General features: G+C 38.9%; 1 protein-coding gene across 3 annotated transcripts in view; it reads right to left on the reverse strand.

Annotated features, from left to right (window-relative positions):
* Nucleotides 1–606: 606 nt before the first annotated feature.
* NLRP3 (NLR family pyrin domain containing 3) overlaps nucleotides 607–20,241 on the reverse strand; it is a 60,086-nt gene continuing 40,451 nt past the window's right edge. For all 3 annotated transcript variants that reach the window (XM_042931434.1, XM_042931442.1, XM_042931453.1), the window contains 3 exons: nucleotides 5,547–5,717; nucleotides 4,663–4,833; nucleotides 607–1,199 (listed from right to left, as the gene is read on the reverse strand). In XM_042931434.1, the coding sequence (XP_042787368.1) occupies nucleotides 1,100–1,199; nucleotides 4,663–4,833; nucleotides 5,547–5,717 (442 nt within the window). In that variant the 3' untranslated portion in view covers nucleotides 607–1,099. The remainder of the gene's footprint in view (nucleotides 1,200–4,662; nucleotides 4,834–5,546; nucleotides 5,718–20,241) is intronic.

Below are 20,241 nucleotides of genomic sequence, written 5' to 3' on the forward strand. Positions count from 1 at the left end.
TGGGATTGATTTACATTCTTGCGTAAGCTCCTTATATCAACAGTCCATAGGCCATAGTTTGAGTAGCAAAGTCTGGATAGTTCATTTGACAGATGAAGCAATGTTTCCATCCTGAACAATTCCGTGTGGTTCAAGAGTTACCCCATGTGTAGAGAAGCAATTAGTCAATATTTATTAATGATTTAATGCTATGCAAAGAGTGACAGATGAACTGCTCCTGAGATAAATCCAAGATAAGCTCTTATAATTGAAGGCAAAATGTATTTTCTACACAATACTTCTATTTAGGAGTACAGGCCCCATCTACTCTAATACTGTCCTGTATATGATTTTCAACTTCCTGTCCTACCAGAGCTGAAATTTCAACCATCAGAATGAGAGCAAGGTGATTTTTTTTTCCCCATGCATTACAACTGAACCATTTGGTAAAGAGATTTTTTAAATCCATAAAGCAATTTAACTTATCTTTAAAGTAGAGAGATTTCTAGGTACCTTTAATTAAGGAAAAGAGAGCGTTTAAATCAATAAATACAAAAGGTTTTATATTTTTTGAAATTTCACCAGGTAAAATAAACATGAATTATTTTATTAGAAAATATACCTGTTACAAAAATTTTAAATAAATAAGTTGCTGCCACAAAATTGCAACATAATACATAGTTTACTTTTTCTGTTACCCTCAGTAAAGGGAAATAATGTAAGAGTGATGATATGGGTAAAAGTAAACAGAGCAAAGAGGAGTGAAAAAAGATATGAGGGAAAGGAGATTTAGAGAGAGTAAAAAGAGAAAAAGTGCTTTCTTAAATGAGTTAGTCATATGAGGTCACCAAGAGGAACATCTTCTTCGACTGAGTTTCTACAATAAGAACCACATCATTTGGATGATTTCATTGTCTTGGTGTCATCAAGCCAGGGGTACAGGAGATGCTCATATTCTCGACACAAAGGCACCATCAGCAAGGTTTCGCTGTCCCACACTGGACCAGAAGAATCGTGGAGTGATGGTCTTAACCCTGGATGGAGGAGTGCTCCCTCCCACTTGTCTACACCGGGACAGCAGGGAGCCAAAACGCTGGCAACTGGTGGCCAGCTTCAACTGCTACCAAGAAGGCTCAAAGACAATGGTCAACTCAGGCTTTTCTTCTTGAAGTATTTCTAATGCACATTTTGTATCATAATTGAAATACATTCCACACAACCTGTAAAAAGCAAAAAAGAGCCTTGGGTTCTACTCTTCAAAGAACACTCTCAGAGTTGTTTTGTTTTGGGTTTTTTTTGTTTGTTTGTTTGTTTTTGCCTAATAAATCTCATCTCCTTACTCCCCTTAACCTAACACACTTCTAAGGTCTCTGATGCTACACCTCATGCCAAATGTTGTTTCTGTTATATTTTTAACCTTCAAGTTTGGAAATGTTTCAACATATGTAAATTTAGAGAAAATAGTATAAGGGATCCCCATATGCTTATTACCCAGATTTGACAATTAATAACTCATGGCCAATCTTGTTTTATCTATTGCCCCCCTACTCCTCACATCAATGGATATTACAAACACAGCATTTCATACATCTATAAATATTTAACTATGTGACACTAAATGAAGCCTTTTTAAAACACAACCACAATGCCATTTTCACACTGTAAAAAGTTAACAATTGGGTGTCTCAGTGGGTTAAGCACCCAACTCTTGATTTTGGCTCAGGTCAGGATCTCACAGTTCATGAGTTTGAGCCCCGTGTCAGGCTCTGTGTTGACAGTGTGGAGCCTGCTTGGGATTCTCTCCCTCTCTCTGCCCCTCCCCTGCTCAAGCTCTCTCTTTCTCTCTCAAAATAAATAAACTTAAAAAAAATTTTTTTACATTAACAATAATTTCTTATTATCAACATATGTCCAATCAGTGTTTAAATTTCCTCAACTGACTGATACACTTTTATATTATGTTTATTGAATCAGGAGCCATATGAAGCTCACACATTGCAGCCTCTAAAGTGTTCTTTGATACATTCTTCCCCCTTTTTATTTTTGTAAGTTTCCCTTGCAACTTAGCTAAGAAATCATACCATTTGTCCTGCATCATTTCTAACAACCTTGATTTGGTTGTGTTATGAACTGAATGTTTGTATTCTCCAAAATTCATACACGGAAGCCCTAATTCTCAATGTGATGGTATTTGGAAATAGGGCCATTGGGATGTAATTAGGGTTAGATGAGGTCATGGGGGTGGGCCCTCATGATGGTATCACTGCCTTTATGATAAGAGATGCCCACACTCTGTTTCCCTGTTCCTGTCTTGCTCTCTTTCTGCCATATAGGGACACAGGAAGAAGGCAGCCCTCTGTAAGCCTGGAAGAAAGCTCTCACTAGAAGTGGAATTACTTGGCACTGTGATCTTAGATTTTCTGTATTCTAAAACTGTGAGAAATAAATGCCTGTTTGTTTAAGGCAGCCTGAGCTAATGAGATAGGTTGATTGGATCCATGGGCTTTTCAGCCTATTTGAAGCTTGTCCCTTACCTCCAGAGTGTCCTTCTGGGGTGGGTCAGGACTCCACATACAGTAATGTCCCTGGCTTCATCCTGACATATCCTACACTTTGTCCCTCTATTTATCTTAGCTCTGAGAATGTTGGCTTTCCTGCAGTAAACATGCTCCACTGTGTCTGCATAAGGATGCAATGCTGATCCAAACTTCTGTTTATTCAAACTTACATTCCAGTTGGTTCTTAGCCTTGAGGTCATGAACAAGAACAGAAGTCCTTGTTATAATATAATTTATATTACTTGGTAAGATATAGATAATAAATGAAAAAGAAAATGATATAGCATGTAAGTATTCTGCTGAAATGATATAGCGTGTATGTATGCTGCTGATTAATACTACAGAGGAAAATAAGAAAAAAAGGCAAAAACAAGAAGGATATGCTGATCTGTTCTTTTCATTAGGATGGTCAGAGACAGACACGTAGAAGACCTTTAGGCAGAGAATTTAAGGATACATGGAAACAAGACATGTGGATATCAAAGGGGAGAGAGTTCTAGGCAGAAGAAACAGCACATGAAAAGGTGACAGTATTTTTGCAAAACTGCAAAGATATCAGTGGAGCACAAAGAACAAGTATTAGGAGAAGGTGAATTTGCAGAAGCAACAGGAGCCAGATCACATGAGGCCTTACACAATACTATGAGTTTGTGGATCTTGAAATGTGATAGGAAGTCACTAGAGCATGTTGGTGGGAATAATATGATCACTGATTCTTTTTTTAATGTTTGTTTGTTTAGAGACAGAGAAAGAGAGCAAGCAAGCAGGGGAGGTGCAGAGAGAGGGAGGGGGAGAGAATCCCAAGCAGGTTCCACACTGTCAGCACAGAGCCTGAGGTGGGGCTTGATCCCACAAACCATGAGATCATGACCTGGGCCAAAATCAAGAGTCAGATACTTAACTGACTGAGCCACCCAGGTGCCCCTGACTCATGTTTTAGTTGCACCTTCCATCTGCCATGGTAAGAATACTACATGCAGAGGAGCCTGGCAGAATGCCACCAGAACAATCCAGATAAGAGGAGACAATGGCTTGAACCAGGGTACAAGTCATGAAGTTGGCAAGAAGAGATCAACAAGCAGGTATGTTATGAAAGAAGAGCTATTAGGACATGCCAACACGTTGGACATGTGCATAAGAAAAAGGTGTCAAAGGTGACACAGGATTTCTTTTTTGGCCTGAGCAATTCACAATGAGTAAGCATTGGTGGAGATGGGGAAGAAGCAGGTGTTAGATGGGGTGGGGGGTATAATGCAGGTTTGAATTTGGACATGTAAAGTTTAGGTTTATTAGACAAATGGAAAGTCAGACTAGCATTTGGACATGGAATTCATACAGGTATAAATTGGGTGACACAGGACATATATGATAAAGCCAGAAGACTAGATGATGCAAACACAAGATAGAGTTTAGAGAAGAAAAATTAGCTCAATGATTGCATCCTGGGGATGCAGCATGTGCAGGTCAGGTTGATAAAGAGAATCCACAAAGGAGACTGAGCAGAAACAGCTCATGAAGTAGAAGAAAGTCCAGGGTGTTGCCTCTAAAGCAAAGTGAGGGAAATGTCTTCAGTGGAGACTGTGATTGTCCTGACTGACCAAGGTATGAGACTCACTAGGGAGTTCTTACTCAAGAGGTAATGAGTGATATTACTAATAAGGAAACCCAACACAATGCAGATGAACTGATGTCTGTGGCATTTCTAATCTTGCTGATTCTGAAACTCTCTTTCCATTTGGAAGTCCTCAGAAACAAAACCTACAACACCCCACTGTGCAAAGACCTTGGCAATTACAGTGAACCATGGACTCCTCCAGTTCTGCAAAGTCCAGTCCCTTGCATAGCCATGTAATTCTATTTGGCAACTTTCATTGGGGCTTGGGTTTCTTTCAGGAAAATGAATGGAAACTCTTTTCACACTGAACTGAAACTTGATTTTCAAAGTTAATGTCTGCATAAAGTCTGGATGAAGTTAAATATGTGGTTCATGACTCACATGACTTATAAAAAATAAAAAAAAAACCTCAGTCTGAGTACAAATGAAGCCCTCCCAGGTTTTGATAACTGGTCAACCTGTCCTTTGTACTCTGAACCTCACCACGTGAATTCTGAAGAGCACACTTACTTCAGGCGTTTCAGGAGGCAGCCCTGCTGCCTCAGCACCTCACAGAGTAGCATGACCCCCAGATCACCAAGGTCATTGTTGCCTAGGCTCAGGTCCCGCAGGCTCTGGTTGGAGGTCAGAAGTGTGGAAAGGTCCCAGCAACAGTGTGAGGTGAGACTACAGTTGTCCAATCTGCAAGAAACAGGGTGATTTAAAGAAAATGTCCCCTTAGCCATCCCAGCAGGTGCCCCAGATCTCAGCCTGAAATGTTTCAAATGCACAAAAAACACAGGATTAACAAACTTAGAATAATCCTCTGTGCCTGTGGTTATTCTTCTTTCCTTTTCAGATGATAGTATTTTTTTTTCCAGTCTACTGGATTGTGCAGATCAAATTAGGAATAGTAGTTTGTGAATTGATTTTTCCCCAATTCTATGCCTCTTCCTAAATTTCCCTAAAACACAAGTGTCATATCTTTCTATTCTTTTGTGGTGAAATCCACAAATCCAAATCCAGTATTTACCTTTACAGCACTGAGAAGTAGAATTCTTCCCAGGTGCATGATCCTGTAACAAGCCAAACCTTAGGAGAACATCATTACTTCTCAGGTACAAATCATTCTATCATTACCCCCACACACACATACACACCTTAGCCACCATGCATCCACATCATTGTAATAAGCTAAGGGACTGGGGCACCTGGGTGGCTCAGTTGTTTAAGCTGCTCTTTGTTTCAGCTCAGGTCATGATCTCACAGTGTGTGAGTTCAAGTCCCACGTGGGGAGTTCAAGCTGCACTGGCAGTGCAAAGCCTGCTTGTGATCCTTTCTCTCCCTCTCTTTCTGCTTTTCTCTCACTCAAAAATAAATAAGCAAAAATGAAAAAAAAAAGCTAAGGGACTTACTCCAATATCTGAAGCTTGCAGCTGGGGTGCAAGAGGCCCTCACAGAGTAGCTTCACCCCCGTGTCTCCAAGAGCATTGCCCCTTAGGTAAAGGTGTGTGAGTTTCTGGTTAGTGCTGAGCACTGAAGACAGAGCTGGACAGCAACCTGATGTAAGTCCAGAATTCATCAACCTGGAGAAGGAACAAGAAAAAGAGTCATCAGTGTTCAGACTTCCTTGAACATTGCACAGCTCTCTCACCAGAGGAATCTCTTCTTATCTAAAAAGCTACATCCTTCAACTTCAAGATGAGGAGCCAGCATCTTGGATACAATCTGAGGAGCACATGACTCTTTGTCTCTGGCCACATAAAAGAGACAAATAATAGTCTCAGCAGATGCTTGGCTGGGATCAGTAGAAGAGACAGAGCAAAAGCAAATTAATCCAGATTCCTTCCACATCCTTCTTCCTTCTTATGCATATTCCCTCTGCCATGCATGCTCCCTACCACCACATCTTCAAGAAATGCATCCCAGGTTGTATGTCACTGATAATTCCTACCACAATGCACAGACTTGCTTTATTTGACTCTCACATTAACTGAGCAAGTTAGCAGTGCCGCAATAACTATTATGTATCTGTTACAGATCAGAAATCTTAGGTTTATCAAAGCATATGTTTCTCTTAAGGTCAAAGAGCAAGCGTTCAGTGGATGGGGGACCTGGACTTAAGCCTTCTAGTGCAATCTCACCTCTGTTGCCCCTTCTATCCATATTCTTCTTGCTTCTGCCTTGGAAGGAGTCTCTCAGAGAATAAAGCTCTAAATTTGCATTACACTTTGTGGGATTAAGATTTTTGGTGTACTACACTTGGGTCAAGTTGAACATATTCTATCACCAACAGAAGCATGAGGGCTTTGAAGTAGAGAGCTACATCACTCCAGCATAGAAGCTCAGAGGGTGGTATACAGTATACAGAAAGCCACATATGCTAGGGTCTCAACAAAACCTTGACTTAAGAACATCTCATGCAATCATATTCTCTCCTTCCACAATCCTTAACAATGACATGCCTTTAAGCTCCAAGATGTCTTAGAATCAGGAAAAATAGAAACATATAAAAGTAGCATGAGCAGGTGATCAAAAGAAAACAGAAGTACTTGTTTTCCCAGTCAAGGAAGAATCATAATTTAAAAAATAGAATAAGCAAGACAAAGAAGGGAATGAAGCCCAAAATGGAGGAGTAAAAACAAAACAAAACAAACAAACAAACAAACAAAAGGCAAGTTCTGAGGGGCTTCTAGTGAGTTAAGAATGGCCAGTTAAGAATAATTTTATCAGATGGACTCTATTTAACATGTACAAGGGATTTGCAGGATTATTGGCTGTTCTGAACTGAATGTTTGTGTCCTCTCAGAATCATATGTTGAAATCTTAATCCTCAATGTGATAGTATTAGAAAGTATGGCCTTTAAGGGGTAAATAGGTCTTGAGGGTATAGTCTTCATGATGGGATTAGCACCTTTGTAAAACAGACCCCAGAGAGTTCCCATGCCTCTACTGCCATGTGAGGACACACCAGGAAGGTGGCTGTCTGAAAGCCAGGAAGATAGCTCTTACCAGAAATCAGATGATCTACAAGCACCTTGATCTTGGGCTTCCAGCATCCAGAACTTTGAACATAAATGTTTGTTGTTTGAGTCACCCAGAAAATGGTATTTTTGTTACAGTAGCCTGAACAGACTAAGACACTGGAAAAGATGAACAACATTCCAGAAGACTGAAGATAGTCATCCAAAAAGAAAGGAAAGACCATTTGAAAGTTACAAAATGGCAAGCTTTGCCATCTTCCCCAGAAAAGGATTAGAAAAGATTATGAAACAGATGTTTGAGGAGCAGTGCACCATGAAGTGACAACAGTTACAAGCACAGGATGATTTTGTTGAGAATGAGTCACATATGAATTGTCAAAACATTGATAATATTGATAACATTGAGACTGAGTGATGGGTACGTGGAGTGCATAATAAAATGTTTAGTCAGTTGAACACCCAATTCTACTAACCAATCCACTTGATTCAACAGATGTAACCAACATTGTACATCTTGGTATCAAGCAATCCATTCAACTAAGTTCTACATTCACTGAGCACAGATATTTTGCCATGTACTATATTGTTAAATTATTGGGTTTTTTTTTAATTTTTTTAAAAACATTTATTTATTTTTCACAGAAAGAGGGAGAGACAAAGTGTAAGTGGGAGAAGTGCAGAGATGGGGACACAGAATCCGAAGTAAGCTCCAGGCTCTGAGCTGTCAGCACAGAGCCTGATTCAGGGCTCAAACCCACAAACTATGAGATCATGACCTGAGCCGAAGTCTGACACTCAACCAACTGAGCCACCCAGGTGCTCCTGTCTTTTTTTTTTTTTTTTTAATTTACTAATGATATGCCTTAGGTTATAAATATGTGTTCCAAAAAATATTGAAGTAAATTTAACATTTATTGAGGGTTTACTATATGTTTTGCCAAGACAATGACTTTAAATAGGATTATCACATTGAATTACTACAAAACCAAGATGCAGGTATTGTTTTTATCCTTATTTTTAAATGGAAAAGCTGAGTAACAGGGAAATTACTTGAAGAATAAGAAGAAGCTTCTTAGATGGACTGTGAGGGTGGGAGGGTATTTTGCATACAGGCAAAAGGAAGGCAGTAAGCAAGAGGAGGAAGGGTGAAAGAGGCCAGGTTCCTAAAACTAAAAGCGAATTCAATATGACTCAAAATGGAGTGAAGGTTGTGTTAGGTGAAAGGGCAGAAACAGTGATCTAGAGCTGGTCACAGATAGTTTCACTTACCATGCAAAGAAACACAAACTTTGGAGGTTTTTGTTTTTGTTTTTGTTTTAAATAAATGACTCAATATTATCAAATCTGTATTTTAGAAAACTCCTCCGGTGTTTGTAAAAAGAAAAAAGAAGGTAGAAGGAACTGAAAGTAAAGAAAATCGAGGATTTTCCTGTGTTTATTGGCTGATCAGCCTCTGGAAAGTGCCACTGTTCAACAAGGCAGTAAAGAAAGGACAGGCAGGCAACAAAGGGATGAGGGTGGGGAGTAAGTTATAAAAATTAAAGAATTTTGCAAATGCTTACCTTGTGGCAGTTGTGTAATATTGGGGGTAGGGGGTGCAAAATGCAACAAGAGATAAAGTTCTAAAGTTCAAGATATTTGGCTATGCCTAACAAAATATAAAATGCCTACAAGTGTTCCCTCATTAATTACACTTATAGGTATCCATCGCAAAAGAAATATCCACACATACATGAAGTTATATAAACAAGTATTTTTTTCTGGGTGGCTAAGTCAGTGAAGCGTCCGACTTTGGCTCAGGTCATGTCTCACAGTTTGTGTGTTTGTGTGTTTGGGCCCCGTGGGGGCCTCTATGCTGACAGCTCAGAGCTTGGAGCCTGCTTAAGATTATGTGTCTCCCTCTCTCTCTGCCCCTCCCATGCTCATGCTCTGTCTCTCTCTCTCTCTCAAAAATAAATTGAAAACATATTTTTAAAAATTTTAAAAAACAAATATGTTTTTCATAGTTACTTGTAATAGTAAAAAGGGACAAATTCATCCAAAGGTTCACTATTCAATAAGAACTTAAATAAATCACTATAATGAATATTATGTAATATTATGCCCAAATTTATAGATCTGTATATACCAGCATGGCAATAAATCCCTGATAAATTTAAGAAGAAATAATAAGAAAGCATTCATATTATGATTCTGGTTTTGACAGATAGTATTATGGGTTGAATTATGTTCCCCAAAACCTCATATGCTGGAGTCTGAACCCCCAGTACCTCAGAATGTGACCTTATTTTAAAGTAAGGTCATTGAAGATGCAATTGGTTAAGAAGAAGTCAAGAAAGTGAGCCCTATTTCAACCTGACTGGTACCTTCTATATCTATAACAGGGAAATTTGGATACAAAGACACACACCAACACAGAGACAATACCATGTAGAGATGAAAGCTAAGAGGTGATGCATTTGTAAGCCCAGGATGTGGAACATTGCCAGCAAACCAGCAGAAACTGAAAGAGATGTATGAAACTGATTCTTCATCACAGCCCTAGGAGGAACAAACTCTGCCAACATTGGGATCTTGGACTAGTAGCCTACACTGCTGGAAGACAATAGATTGTGGTTGGATCATTCACACCAACTACAGCAGAATACACATTCTTTTCACATGTACACAGAGCATTTTCTAAAATAGATCATATGTTAGGCCACAAAACAAGTCTTAACAAATTCAAAAAGACTGAAATAATGCCAAGTATCTTTTCTGACCACAATGGTATGAAAGTACAAATCAATAACAGGAGAACAACTGAAAATCCAAGAATACATGGAAATCAAATAACACTCTCCTGAACAGCCAACAGGTTTAAAAAATTTGCTGGAGAAATTAAAAAAAAACAAAAAAGAAAGAAAAACAAAAATGGAAACACAACATACCAAAACTTATAAAATATGGCAAAATCTGTTCTATTTCAAAAGTTTTTAGCTATAAATGAATATATCAAGAAAATTGAGTGACCCTAAAAAAATCTAACTTCACATATCAAGGAACTAGAATAAGAACAAACTGAACCCAAAGTTACAAAGAGGTGGGGCACCTGGGTGGCTCAGTTGGTTAGGCGATAGACTTCGGCTCAGGTCATGATCTCACAGTTTGTGAGTTCAAGCCCCGTGTTGGGCTCTGTGCTGACAGCTCAGAGTCTGGAGCCTGCTTCAGATTCTGTGTGTCTTCCCCTCTCTCTACCCCTCCTCTGCTCATGCTCTGTGTCTCAATAATAAATAAATGTTAAAAAAAATTAAAAAAAAATTAAACTTCAAAGTTACCAAGAGGTATAAAATAAAAAGATTAGAGAGAAATAAAAAAAAAAAAATAGAAAACAGGAAAACAATAAAAAAAGATGAACAAAACAAGAGTTGGTCCTTTGAAAAGATAAACAAAATTGATAAACCTTTAGTTAGACAAACCAAGAAAAAATGAGAGAACCCAAATCAACAGCATTATAATTGAAAGAAGAGACATTACAACTGACACCACAGAAATATAAAGGAGCATTAGAGGCTACTATAAAAAACTACACCCAATAAACTGGACAACTTAGAAGAAATGGAAAAATTCTTGAAACATCCAACTTACCAAAACTGAACCAAGAAGAAATAGAAAATCTGAACAGATCAGCTACTACTAAGGAGATTGAAATAGTAATCAAAAAACTCCCAACAAAAAAAAGGCTTAGGACCAGATAGCAGCATTGATGAATTTTATCATCATTTAAAGAATTAGCAGCAATCCTTCTCAAACTTTCCCAATCAGAGAAACTCATTTTTGACGCTAGTATTACCCTGATACCAAACTACATAGGATACTACAAGAAAACCACAAGCCAATATTCTTCATGAATTTAGATGCAAAAATTCTCAACAAAATAAGAGTAAACTGAATTCAGCAGCACATTTAAAGGATTATTCACCATGTCAAGTGGAATTTATCCCTGGGATGACAGGATGGTTTCACATATGTAAATCAATAAATGTGATAAATTAGAGCAATAAAATGAAAGACAATTTGATTTTCTCAATAGAAGAAAAAACATTTAACAAAATTCAACATCCATTCAAGATTAAAAAAACTTTTGCCAAATTAGGCATATAAGAAATGTATCACAACATAATAAAGGCTATATATAACAAGCCCATAGCTAACAATATAGTCAATGGTGAAAAATTGAAACCCTTTCCACTGTGATCAGGGACAAGAAAAGAGTGCCCACTCTTTGCATTCTTATTCAACCTAATACTCAAAATCCTAGTCAGAACAAGCAGGCAACAAAAATAAATAGAAGGCATCAGAATTAGAAAGGAAAAGGTAGATTTTACTCTAGTTACATATGATGTGATTTTATATATATATAAAACAAAAGATTCAACCAAAAAAAAAAAATTAGACCTAATCAAAGTTGCAGGGTAGAAAATTTACATACAGAAAAAATAACCCAGAGGCCCGGGAAGATGGTGATGTAGGAGGATGCTGGGCTCACCACGTCCTGCTGATCACTGAGATTCCACCCACATCTGCCGAATTTACCCAGAAAATCACCAAAAGACTAGCAGAACAGACTCTATGGAGCCAAGCTTAGATGGGAGGCCCATGGAAGAGGGGCTCCTCCGGAAGCAGACCACCAAAGGCAAAGCGAGCTGAGGCTGCCCCTCCCACCACTGTGCCCCTTGCAGATCCACCCCAGCTAATACGCCAGATCCCAGCTAAGCAGCACCACAAGACTGGCAGTGTGCAAGTAGCCCAGACAGAGGCCACACCACCCCACAGTGAGTCCTGCCCCTGGGAGAGTGGAAGATAAGGTACACACCAGTCTGACGGTGACCCTAGCGGTGAGCTGGGGGCAGACATCAGGTCTGACTATGGCCCCACCCACCAACCAACACAAGTTACTCCAGACAGCATGGGGGAAGAGCCCTGCAGTTCCTGCCACTCCAGGGACTATCCAAAAAGACGAAATGGAAGACTACTCCTCAAAAGAAATTCCAGGAACTAGCGACAGCTAACGAACTGATCAAAAACGATTTAAGCAATATAACAGAAAATGAGTTTAAAATAATAGTCATAAAATTAATCGCTGGGCTTGAAAAAAGTATAGAGAACAGCAGAGAATCTATTACTACAGAGATCAAGAGACTAAGAAACAGTCAGGAAGAGCTAAAAAATGCTATAAATGAGCTGCAAAATAAAACGGAGGTGACCACAGCTCGGATTGAAGAGGCAGAGGAGAGAATAGGTGAATTAGAAGATAAAACTATGGAAAAAGAAGAAGCTGAGAAAAAAGAGATAAAAAAATCCAGGAGTATGAGGGGAAAATTAGAGAACTAAGTGACATAATTAAACGAAATAATATATGCATAATTGAGATTCCAGCGGAGGAAAAGAGAGGGAAAGGTGTTGATGGTGTACTTGAAGAAATCATAGCTGAGAACTTCCCTGATCTGGGGAAGGAAAAAGGCATTGAAATCCAAGAGGCACAGAAAACTCACTTCAGACGTAACTTGAACTCAGCTTCTGCATGACATATGATAGTGAAACTGGCAAAATACAAGCATAAAGAGAGAATTCTGAAAGCAGCTAGGGATAAACATGCTCTAACATATAAAGGGAGACTGATAACACTCGTGATGGATCTGTCTACTGAAATGTGGCAGGCCAGAAAAGAATGGCAGGAAATCTTCAATGTGATGAACAGAAAAAAATATGCAGCCAAGAATCCTTTATCCAGCAAGTCTGTCATTCAGAATAGAAGGACAGATAAAGGTCTTCCCAAACAAACAAAAACTGAAGGAATTCATCACCACTAAACCAGCCTTACAAGATATCCTAAGGGGGATCCTGTGAGACAAAGTACCAGAGACATCACTGCAAGCATGAAACCTACAGACATCACAATGACTCTAAACCCACATCTTTCAATAATAACACTGAATGTAAATGGACTAAATGCGCCAACCAAAAGACATAGGGTATCAGAATGGATAAAAAAACAAGACCCATCTATTTGCTGTTCTACAAGAGACTGATTTTAGACCTGAGGACACCTTCAGATTCAAAGTGTGGGGATGGAGAACTATCTATCATGCTACTAAAAGTCAAAAGAAAGCTGGAGTGGCCATACTTATATCAGACAAACTAGACTTTAAAGGCTGTAACAAGAGATGAAGAAGGGCATTATAGAATAATTACAGGGTCTATCCATCAGGAAGAGCGAACAATTATAAATGTCTATGCGCCGAATACAGGAGCCCCCAAATATATAAAACAATTGCTCATAAACATAAGCAGCCTTATTGATAAGAATGTGGTCATTGCAGGCGATTTTGCTACTCCAATTACAACATTGAATAGACCATCTAGACAGAGGATCAATTAAGAAACAAGGGCCCTGAATGATACATTGGATCAGAAGGACATGTTAGATATATTTAGAGCTCTGCATCCCAAAGCAACAGAATATACTTTCTTCTCGAGTGCACATGGAACATTCTCCAGGATAGATCACATACTGGGTCACAAAACAGCCCTTCATAAGCATACAAGAATTGAGATCATACCATGCATACTTTCAGACCACAATGCTATGAAGCTTGAAATCAACCACAGGAAAAAGTCTGGAAAACCTCCAAAAGCATGGAGGTTAAAGAACACCCCACAAAAGAATGAGTGGGTCAACCAGGCAATTAGAGAAGAAATTAAGAAATATATGCAAACAAATGAAAATGAAAATACAACAATCCAAATACTTTGGGATGCAGTGAAGGCAGCCCTGAGAGGAAACTACATTGCAATCCAAGCCTATCTCCAGAAACAAGAAAAATCCCAAATACAAAATCTAACAGCATACCTACAGGAAATAGAAGCAGAACAACAAAGACACCCCAAACCCAGCAGAAGAAGAGAAATAATAAAGATTAGACCAGAAACAATGTAGAATTTAAAAAAAAAAAAAAACTGTAGAGCAGATCAATGAAACCAAGAGTTGGTTTTTTGAAAAAATAAACAAATTTGATAAACTTCTAGCCAGACTTCTCAAAAAGAAAAGGGAGATGACCCAAATAGATAAAATCATGAATGAAAATGGAATGATTACAACCAATCCCTCAGAAATACAAGCAATTATCAGGGAATACTATGAAAAGTTATATACCAACAAACTGGACAACCTGTAAGAAATGGACAAATTCCTAAACACCCACACACTTCCAAAACTCAAACAGGAAGAAATAGAAACTTGAACAGACCCATAACCAGCAAAGAAATGGAATCAGTTATCAAAAATGTCCCAACAAATAAGAGTCTGGGACCAGATGGCTTCCCAGGGGAATTATACCAGACATTTATAGCAGAGATAATACCTATCCTTCTCAAGCTATTCCAAAAAAATAGAAAAGGAAGGAAACCTTCCAGACTCATTCTATGAAGCCAGCATTACTTTGATTCCTAAACCAGACAGACACCCAGTAACAAAAGAGAACTACAGGCCAATATCCCTGATGAATATGGATGCAAAAATTCTCAATAAGATACTAGCAAATCGAATTCACAGCATATAAAAGGAATTATTCACCATGATCAAGTGGGATTCATTCCTGGGATGCAGGGCTGCCTTAACATTTGCAAATCAATCATTGTGATACATCACGTTAATAACAGAAAAGATAAGAACCATATGATCCTGTCAATCAATGCAGAAAAAGCATTTGACAAAATTCAGCATCCTTTCTTAATAAAAACTCTCGAGAAAGTTGGGATAAAAGGAAAATACTTAAACATCATAAAAGCCATTTATGAAAATCCCACAGCTAATATGATCCTCCATGGGGAATAACTGAGAGGTTTCCCCCTGAGATCAGGAACATGACAGAGGTGTTTACTCTCACAGCTGTTGTTTAACATAGTGTTGGAAGTTCTAGCATAAGTAGTCAGACAACAGAATTAAATCAAAGGCATCAAAATCAACAAAGATGAAGTCAAGCTTTCACTTTTTAGAGATGACATGATAGTATACATGGAAAACCTGATAGACTCCATGAAAAGTCTGCTAGAACTGATACATGAATTCAGCAAAGTCGCAGGATACAAAATCAATGTACAGAAATCAGTTGCATTCTTATACACTAATAATGAAGCAACAGAAAGACAAATAAAGAAACTGATCCCATTCACAATTGCACCAAGAAGCATAAAATACCTAGGAATAAGCCTAACCAAAGATGTAAAAGATCTGTATGCTGAAAACTATAGGAAGCGTAGGAAGGAAATTGAAGAAGACACAAAGAAATGGAAAAACATTCCCTGTTCATGGATTGGAAGAATAAATATTGTCAAGATGTCAATACTACCCAAAGCTATCTACACATTCAATGCAATTGCAATCAAAATTGCACCAGCATTCTTCTCGAAACTAGAACAAGCAATCCTAAAATTCATATGGAACCACAAAAGGCCCCGAATAGCCAAAGTAATTTTGAAGAAGAAGACCAAAGCAGGAGGCATCACAATCCCAGACTTTAGCCTCTACTACAAAGCTGTCATCATCAAGACAGCATGGTATTGGCACAAAAACAGACACATAGACCAATGGAATAGAATAGAAACCCCAGAACTAGACCCACAAACGTATGGCCAACTCATCTTTGACAAAGCAGGAAAGAATATCCAATGGAAAAAAGACAGTCTCTTTAACAAATGGTGCTGGGAGAAGTGGACAGCAACATGCAGAAGGATGAAACTAGACCACTTTCTTACACCATTCACACAAACAAACTCAAAATGGATGAAGGACCTGAATGTGAGACAGGAAACCATCAAAACCCTAGAGGAGAAAGCAGGAAAAAACCTCTCTGACCTCAGCCGCAGCAATTTCTTACTTGACACATCTCCAAAGGCAAGGGAATTAAAAGCAAAAATGAACTATTGGGACCTCATCAAGATAAAACCTTCTGCACTGCAAAGGAAACAACCAACAAACTAAAATGTGGAATGGGAAAAGATTTTTGCAAATGACATATCAGACAAAGTGCTAGAATCCAAAATCTATAAAGAGCTCACCAAACTCCACACCAGAAAAACAAATAATCCAGTGAAGAAATGGGCAGAAGACATGAATAGGCATTTCTCTAAAGAAGACATTCGGATGGCCAACAGGCACATGAAAAGATGCTCAATGTCACTCCTCATCACGGTAATACAAATCAAAAGCACACTCAGATATCACCTCACACAAGTCAGAGTGGCTAAAATGAACAAAACAGGAGACTATAGATGCTGGCGAGGATGTGGAAAAAGGGGAACCCTCTTGCACTGTTGGTGGGAATGCAAACTGGTGCAGCCAGTCTGGAAATCAGTGTTGCATTTCCTCAAAAAAATAAAAATAGATCTACCCTATGACGCAGCAGTAGCACTGATAGGAATTTACCCAAGCGATACAGAAGTACTGATGCATAGGGGCACTTGTACCCCAATGTTTATAACAGCACTCTCAACAATAGCTAAATTATGGAAAAAGCCTAAATGTCCATCAACTGACGAATGGATAAAGAAATTGTGATTTATATACACAATGGAATACTACATGGCAATGAGAAAGAATGAAGTATGGCCTTTTGTAGCAACATAGGTGGAACTGGAGAGTGTTATGCTAAGTGATATGAGTCATACAGAGAAGGACAGATTCCATGTTTTCACTCCTATGTGGATCCTGAGAAATTTAACAGAAGACCATGGGGGAGGGGAAGGAAAAAAATGGTTAGAGAGGAAGGGAGCCAAAACATAAGAGACTCTTAAAAACTGAGAACTGAAGGTTTATGGGGAGTGGGAGGGAGGGGTGGGTGGGTGATGGGTATTGAGGAGGGCACCTTTTGGGATGAGCACTGGGTGTTGTATGGAAACCAATTTGACACTAAATTTCATAATTAAAAAAAAAGAAACTAAAAACAAAACAAAACAAAAGCCAAACAACAATAAAACAATAGAACAGATCAATGAAACCAGGAGCTGTTTCTCTGAAAACATTATTAAAACTGATAAAGCTATAGCCATACCTACCTAAAAAAAGAAAAAAAAAAGAGAAAATACCCCTATAAATAAAATCACAAATGCAAGAGGAGAAATAGCAACACCACTGGAATAGAAACAATCATAAGAGAATATTATGAAAAACTATATGCCAACAAAGTGGACAACCTGGAAGAATGTTTAAATTCCTACAAAAATATAAATTACCAAAGTTGAAACAAGAAGAAATAGAAAACTTGAACAGACCCATAACCAGCAAAGAAAATCTATCAGTTGCCAAAAATCCCCCAACAAACGAAAGTCCTGAGTCAAGTGGCATCACAGAGGAATTCTACCAAACACTTAAAGACTTGATACCTATTCTTGACAAACTATTCCAAAAAATAGAAAAAGAAGACGAAACTCATTCTATAAGGCCAGCATTACCCTGATACCAACATCAGACAAAGACTCACTAAAAAAGGCAATTATAGGTCAATATCCTTGATGAACATGGATGCAAAACTTCTCAATCAAATACTAGCAAACAGTATATAACAGTATATTTAAAAAATCATTTCAGGGAGTAGTTAAGTAGGGGGACTGTGATTCTCTTCCCTCAAACACAGCTATATTGAGGTCTGATTACTTAGAACACCCAGGAAATCAATCTGCAAAGGGGCAGAAGGATCTCTACAGTTGGTGGGAGACAGCATGGCAGGTGCAAGGATGTGATTTAGGGGAGAGAAAAATGGCAGTGCCACAGAGAGGATGGAAACTTCCATGGAGAGATGAAAGAAGAAAAAGAGAAAGGGGTGGAGAAAGTGCAGTATCAAGTTAGCACAAGAGGAAAACTTCTCTGGACCACAGACTGGGGATCAAAAAGTATTGAGTTCTCCAGTTCTTTTTTGAAAATAGCATTTGGAGCTCAAATCCTGAGGTTTTGGAAGTCCATGACTTTTTCTGGAATGGAGCTGAGGCTCGTGCTCCTGGGGTGGAAGAAGCTGGCCCCAGAGTGCATAGTGTGGTGTAGAGAACTCTGGGATGAACTGGGTGAGAAAAGTCCTCTTCCTTGACTACTTTTGGAAAAGAGTTTATTGCCTCCACAAGGACAAAAGACCCTTCAGATTCCAGCCAAAGGCCTTTCATCAGCAGGATGGAGAGGCTCTACTCTCCAACCTGGAGAGGACTGGAGTGGATCCGTGCTGTGTCAGGTCCTTTAAGACTTTAGGTTTTGAATCCCAGCTGCATACCCAAGAATAAAAGCAAGAGAGCTTTGGCACAGAGCAAGCTGACTTCCCTTGCTCTTCTATGATGGCTGTCTGGACAGTGGGGGTTGAGATCCCCACTCCAAGGTCAAGAGATTGGGGTGGTGCCACTTTCCCCCCAACACCAAAATAGTGGGGCTTCAGAGAGCAACACATGGACCGCCAATGGAAGCAGGACCTGCTTACACCAACCCTGCCCCTCTGTGCCTGGAAACTGCTTATTTACTGGGCAGGACTGATTCTGAGCCAACATGGCCAGCCTCTCCTCCAGACCAGCACAGCTGGCCACTATCCCCCACCCCCCAGGAACCAACAGACAACTCTTTGTTCTTTTTTCCTCCCTGTTCTCTTTTTCTTTTAGAATCAGGCTCATAGTTCCCTTTTTTCCCCATTTCCTTTTTTTTTTTCTTTTTCTTTGATCAGACTTTTTTATTCTTTTCTTTTTTATTCTGTTTTCTTTTCTCCTGCTTTTTTCTTTTTTTTTTTTCATTTCTCTTCCTTTGAAATCAGTCTTTTGGTTGTTTGATTCTCTGTTGGGTTTCTTTTGTTTCTTTTCCTTTTCTCTATTTTTGGAATAAACCTTTCCCCCTTGCTTTTTACTCCCAGGGTTATTTTAACAAACAAATCAAAGCACACTTAGGTAAAGGACTTAACACTTCACCACTGCAAGCAAGGAAGAGATCTTCAGAGGACCTGCCAGTGGGATAGACCAGCCAAAACACAATAGCAGAGTGCACACAGCATACACCAGCAACAATTCCTGGAGTTCCAAGCCCTGGACAGTGTATAACCCACTTTTATATAGTAGTAATCTCAGGAGCAGGACACATAACATGCTTTTAAAACATGCAAAAAACAGAAATTTAGCCAAAATGACAAGACAGAGGAATTCTTCCCAAAGAAAGGTCAAGAAGAAATCACATCCAGCTTGTATCTTGCTCAAAACAGATATAAGCAATATAGATGAACAAGATTTAGAACAACAGTCATAAGGGGAGCCTGGGTGGCTCTGTTGATTAGGTGTCTGACTTCAGCTCAGGTCATGATCTCACAGTTCATGAGTTCAAGCCCGCATCAAGCTCTGTGCTGACAGCTCAGAGCCTGGAACCTGCTTCAGATTCTGTTTCTCCCTCTTTCTCTGCCTTTCCCCTGCTCACACTCTGTCTCTTTCACTCTCTTTCAAAAATAAATAAAAATTAAAAAAAAAAGAACAACAGTCATAAGATTCATACCTGGGCATAGAAGACACCAGAGAAATCCTTGATACAGAAATCGAAGGTCTAAGAATTAGTCAGGATGAATTTAAAAATGCTACAGCTGAGATGCAAAATAAACTAGATACAGTGACAGTGAGGATTGAAGAAGCAGAGGAGACAATAAGTGAAATAGAAGTTAAAATTAGGAAAAAATAATGAAGCTGGAAAAAAGAGGGAAAAGAAATTATTAGATCATGAGGGGAAAATTAGAGAATTAAGTGATTCTATGAAATGAAACAATACCTGTATCATAGGAGTCCCAGAAGAAGAATGAGAAAAGGGGTCAGAAGGTTTATTTGAACAAATAATAGCTGAGAACTTCCCTAATCTGGGGAAGGGAACAGGCATCCAAGTCCAAGAGGCACAGAGAACTTCCTTCAAAACCAACAAAAAAAGGCCAACACCATGACATATCATAGTGAAACTTGCAAAATATAAGGATAAAGAGAGAATTCTGAAAGCAGGTAAGGATAATAAGTCCATAACCTACAAGGACAGACACATAAAGTTCGTAGCAGACCTGTCCACTGAAATTTGGCAGGCCAAAGGGGAGTGGCA

Source organism: Panthera leo, chromosome A1 (assembly GCF_018350215.1).
Source record: "Panthera leo isolate Ple1 chromosome A1, P.leo_Ple1_pat1.1, whole genome shotgun sequence".
In the NCBI taxonomy this organism is placed as follows: domain Eukaryota; kingdom Metazoa; phylum Chordata; class Mammalia; order Carnivora; family Felidae; genus Panthera; species Panthera leo.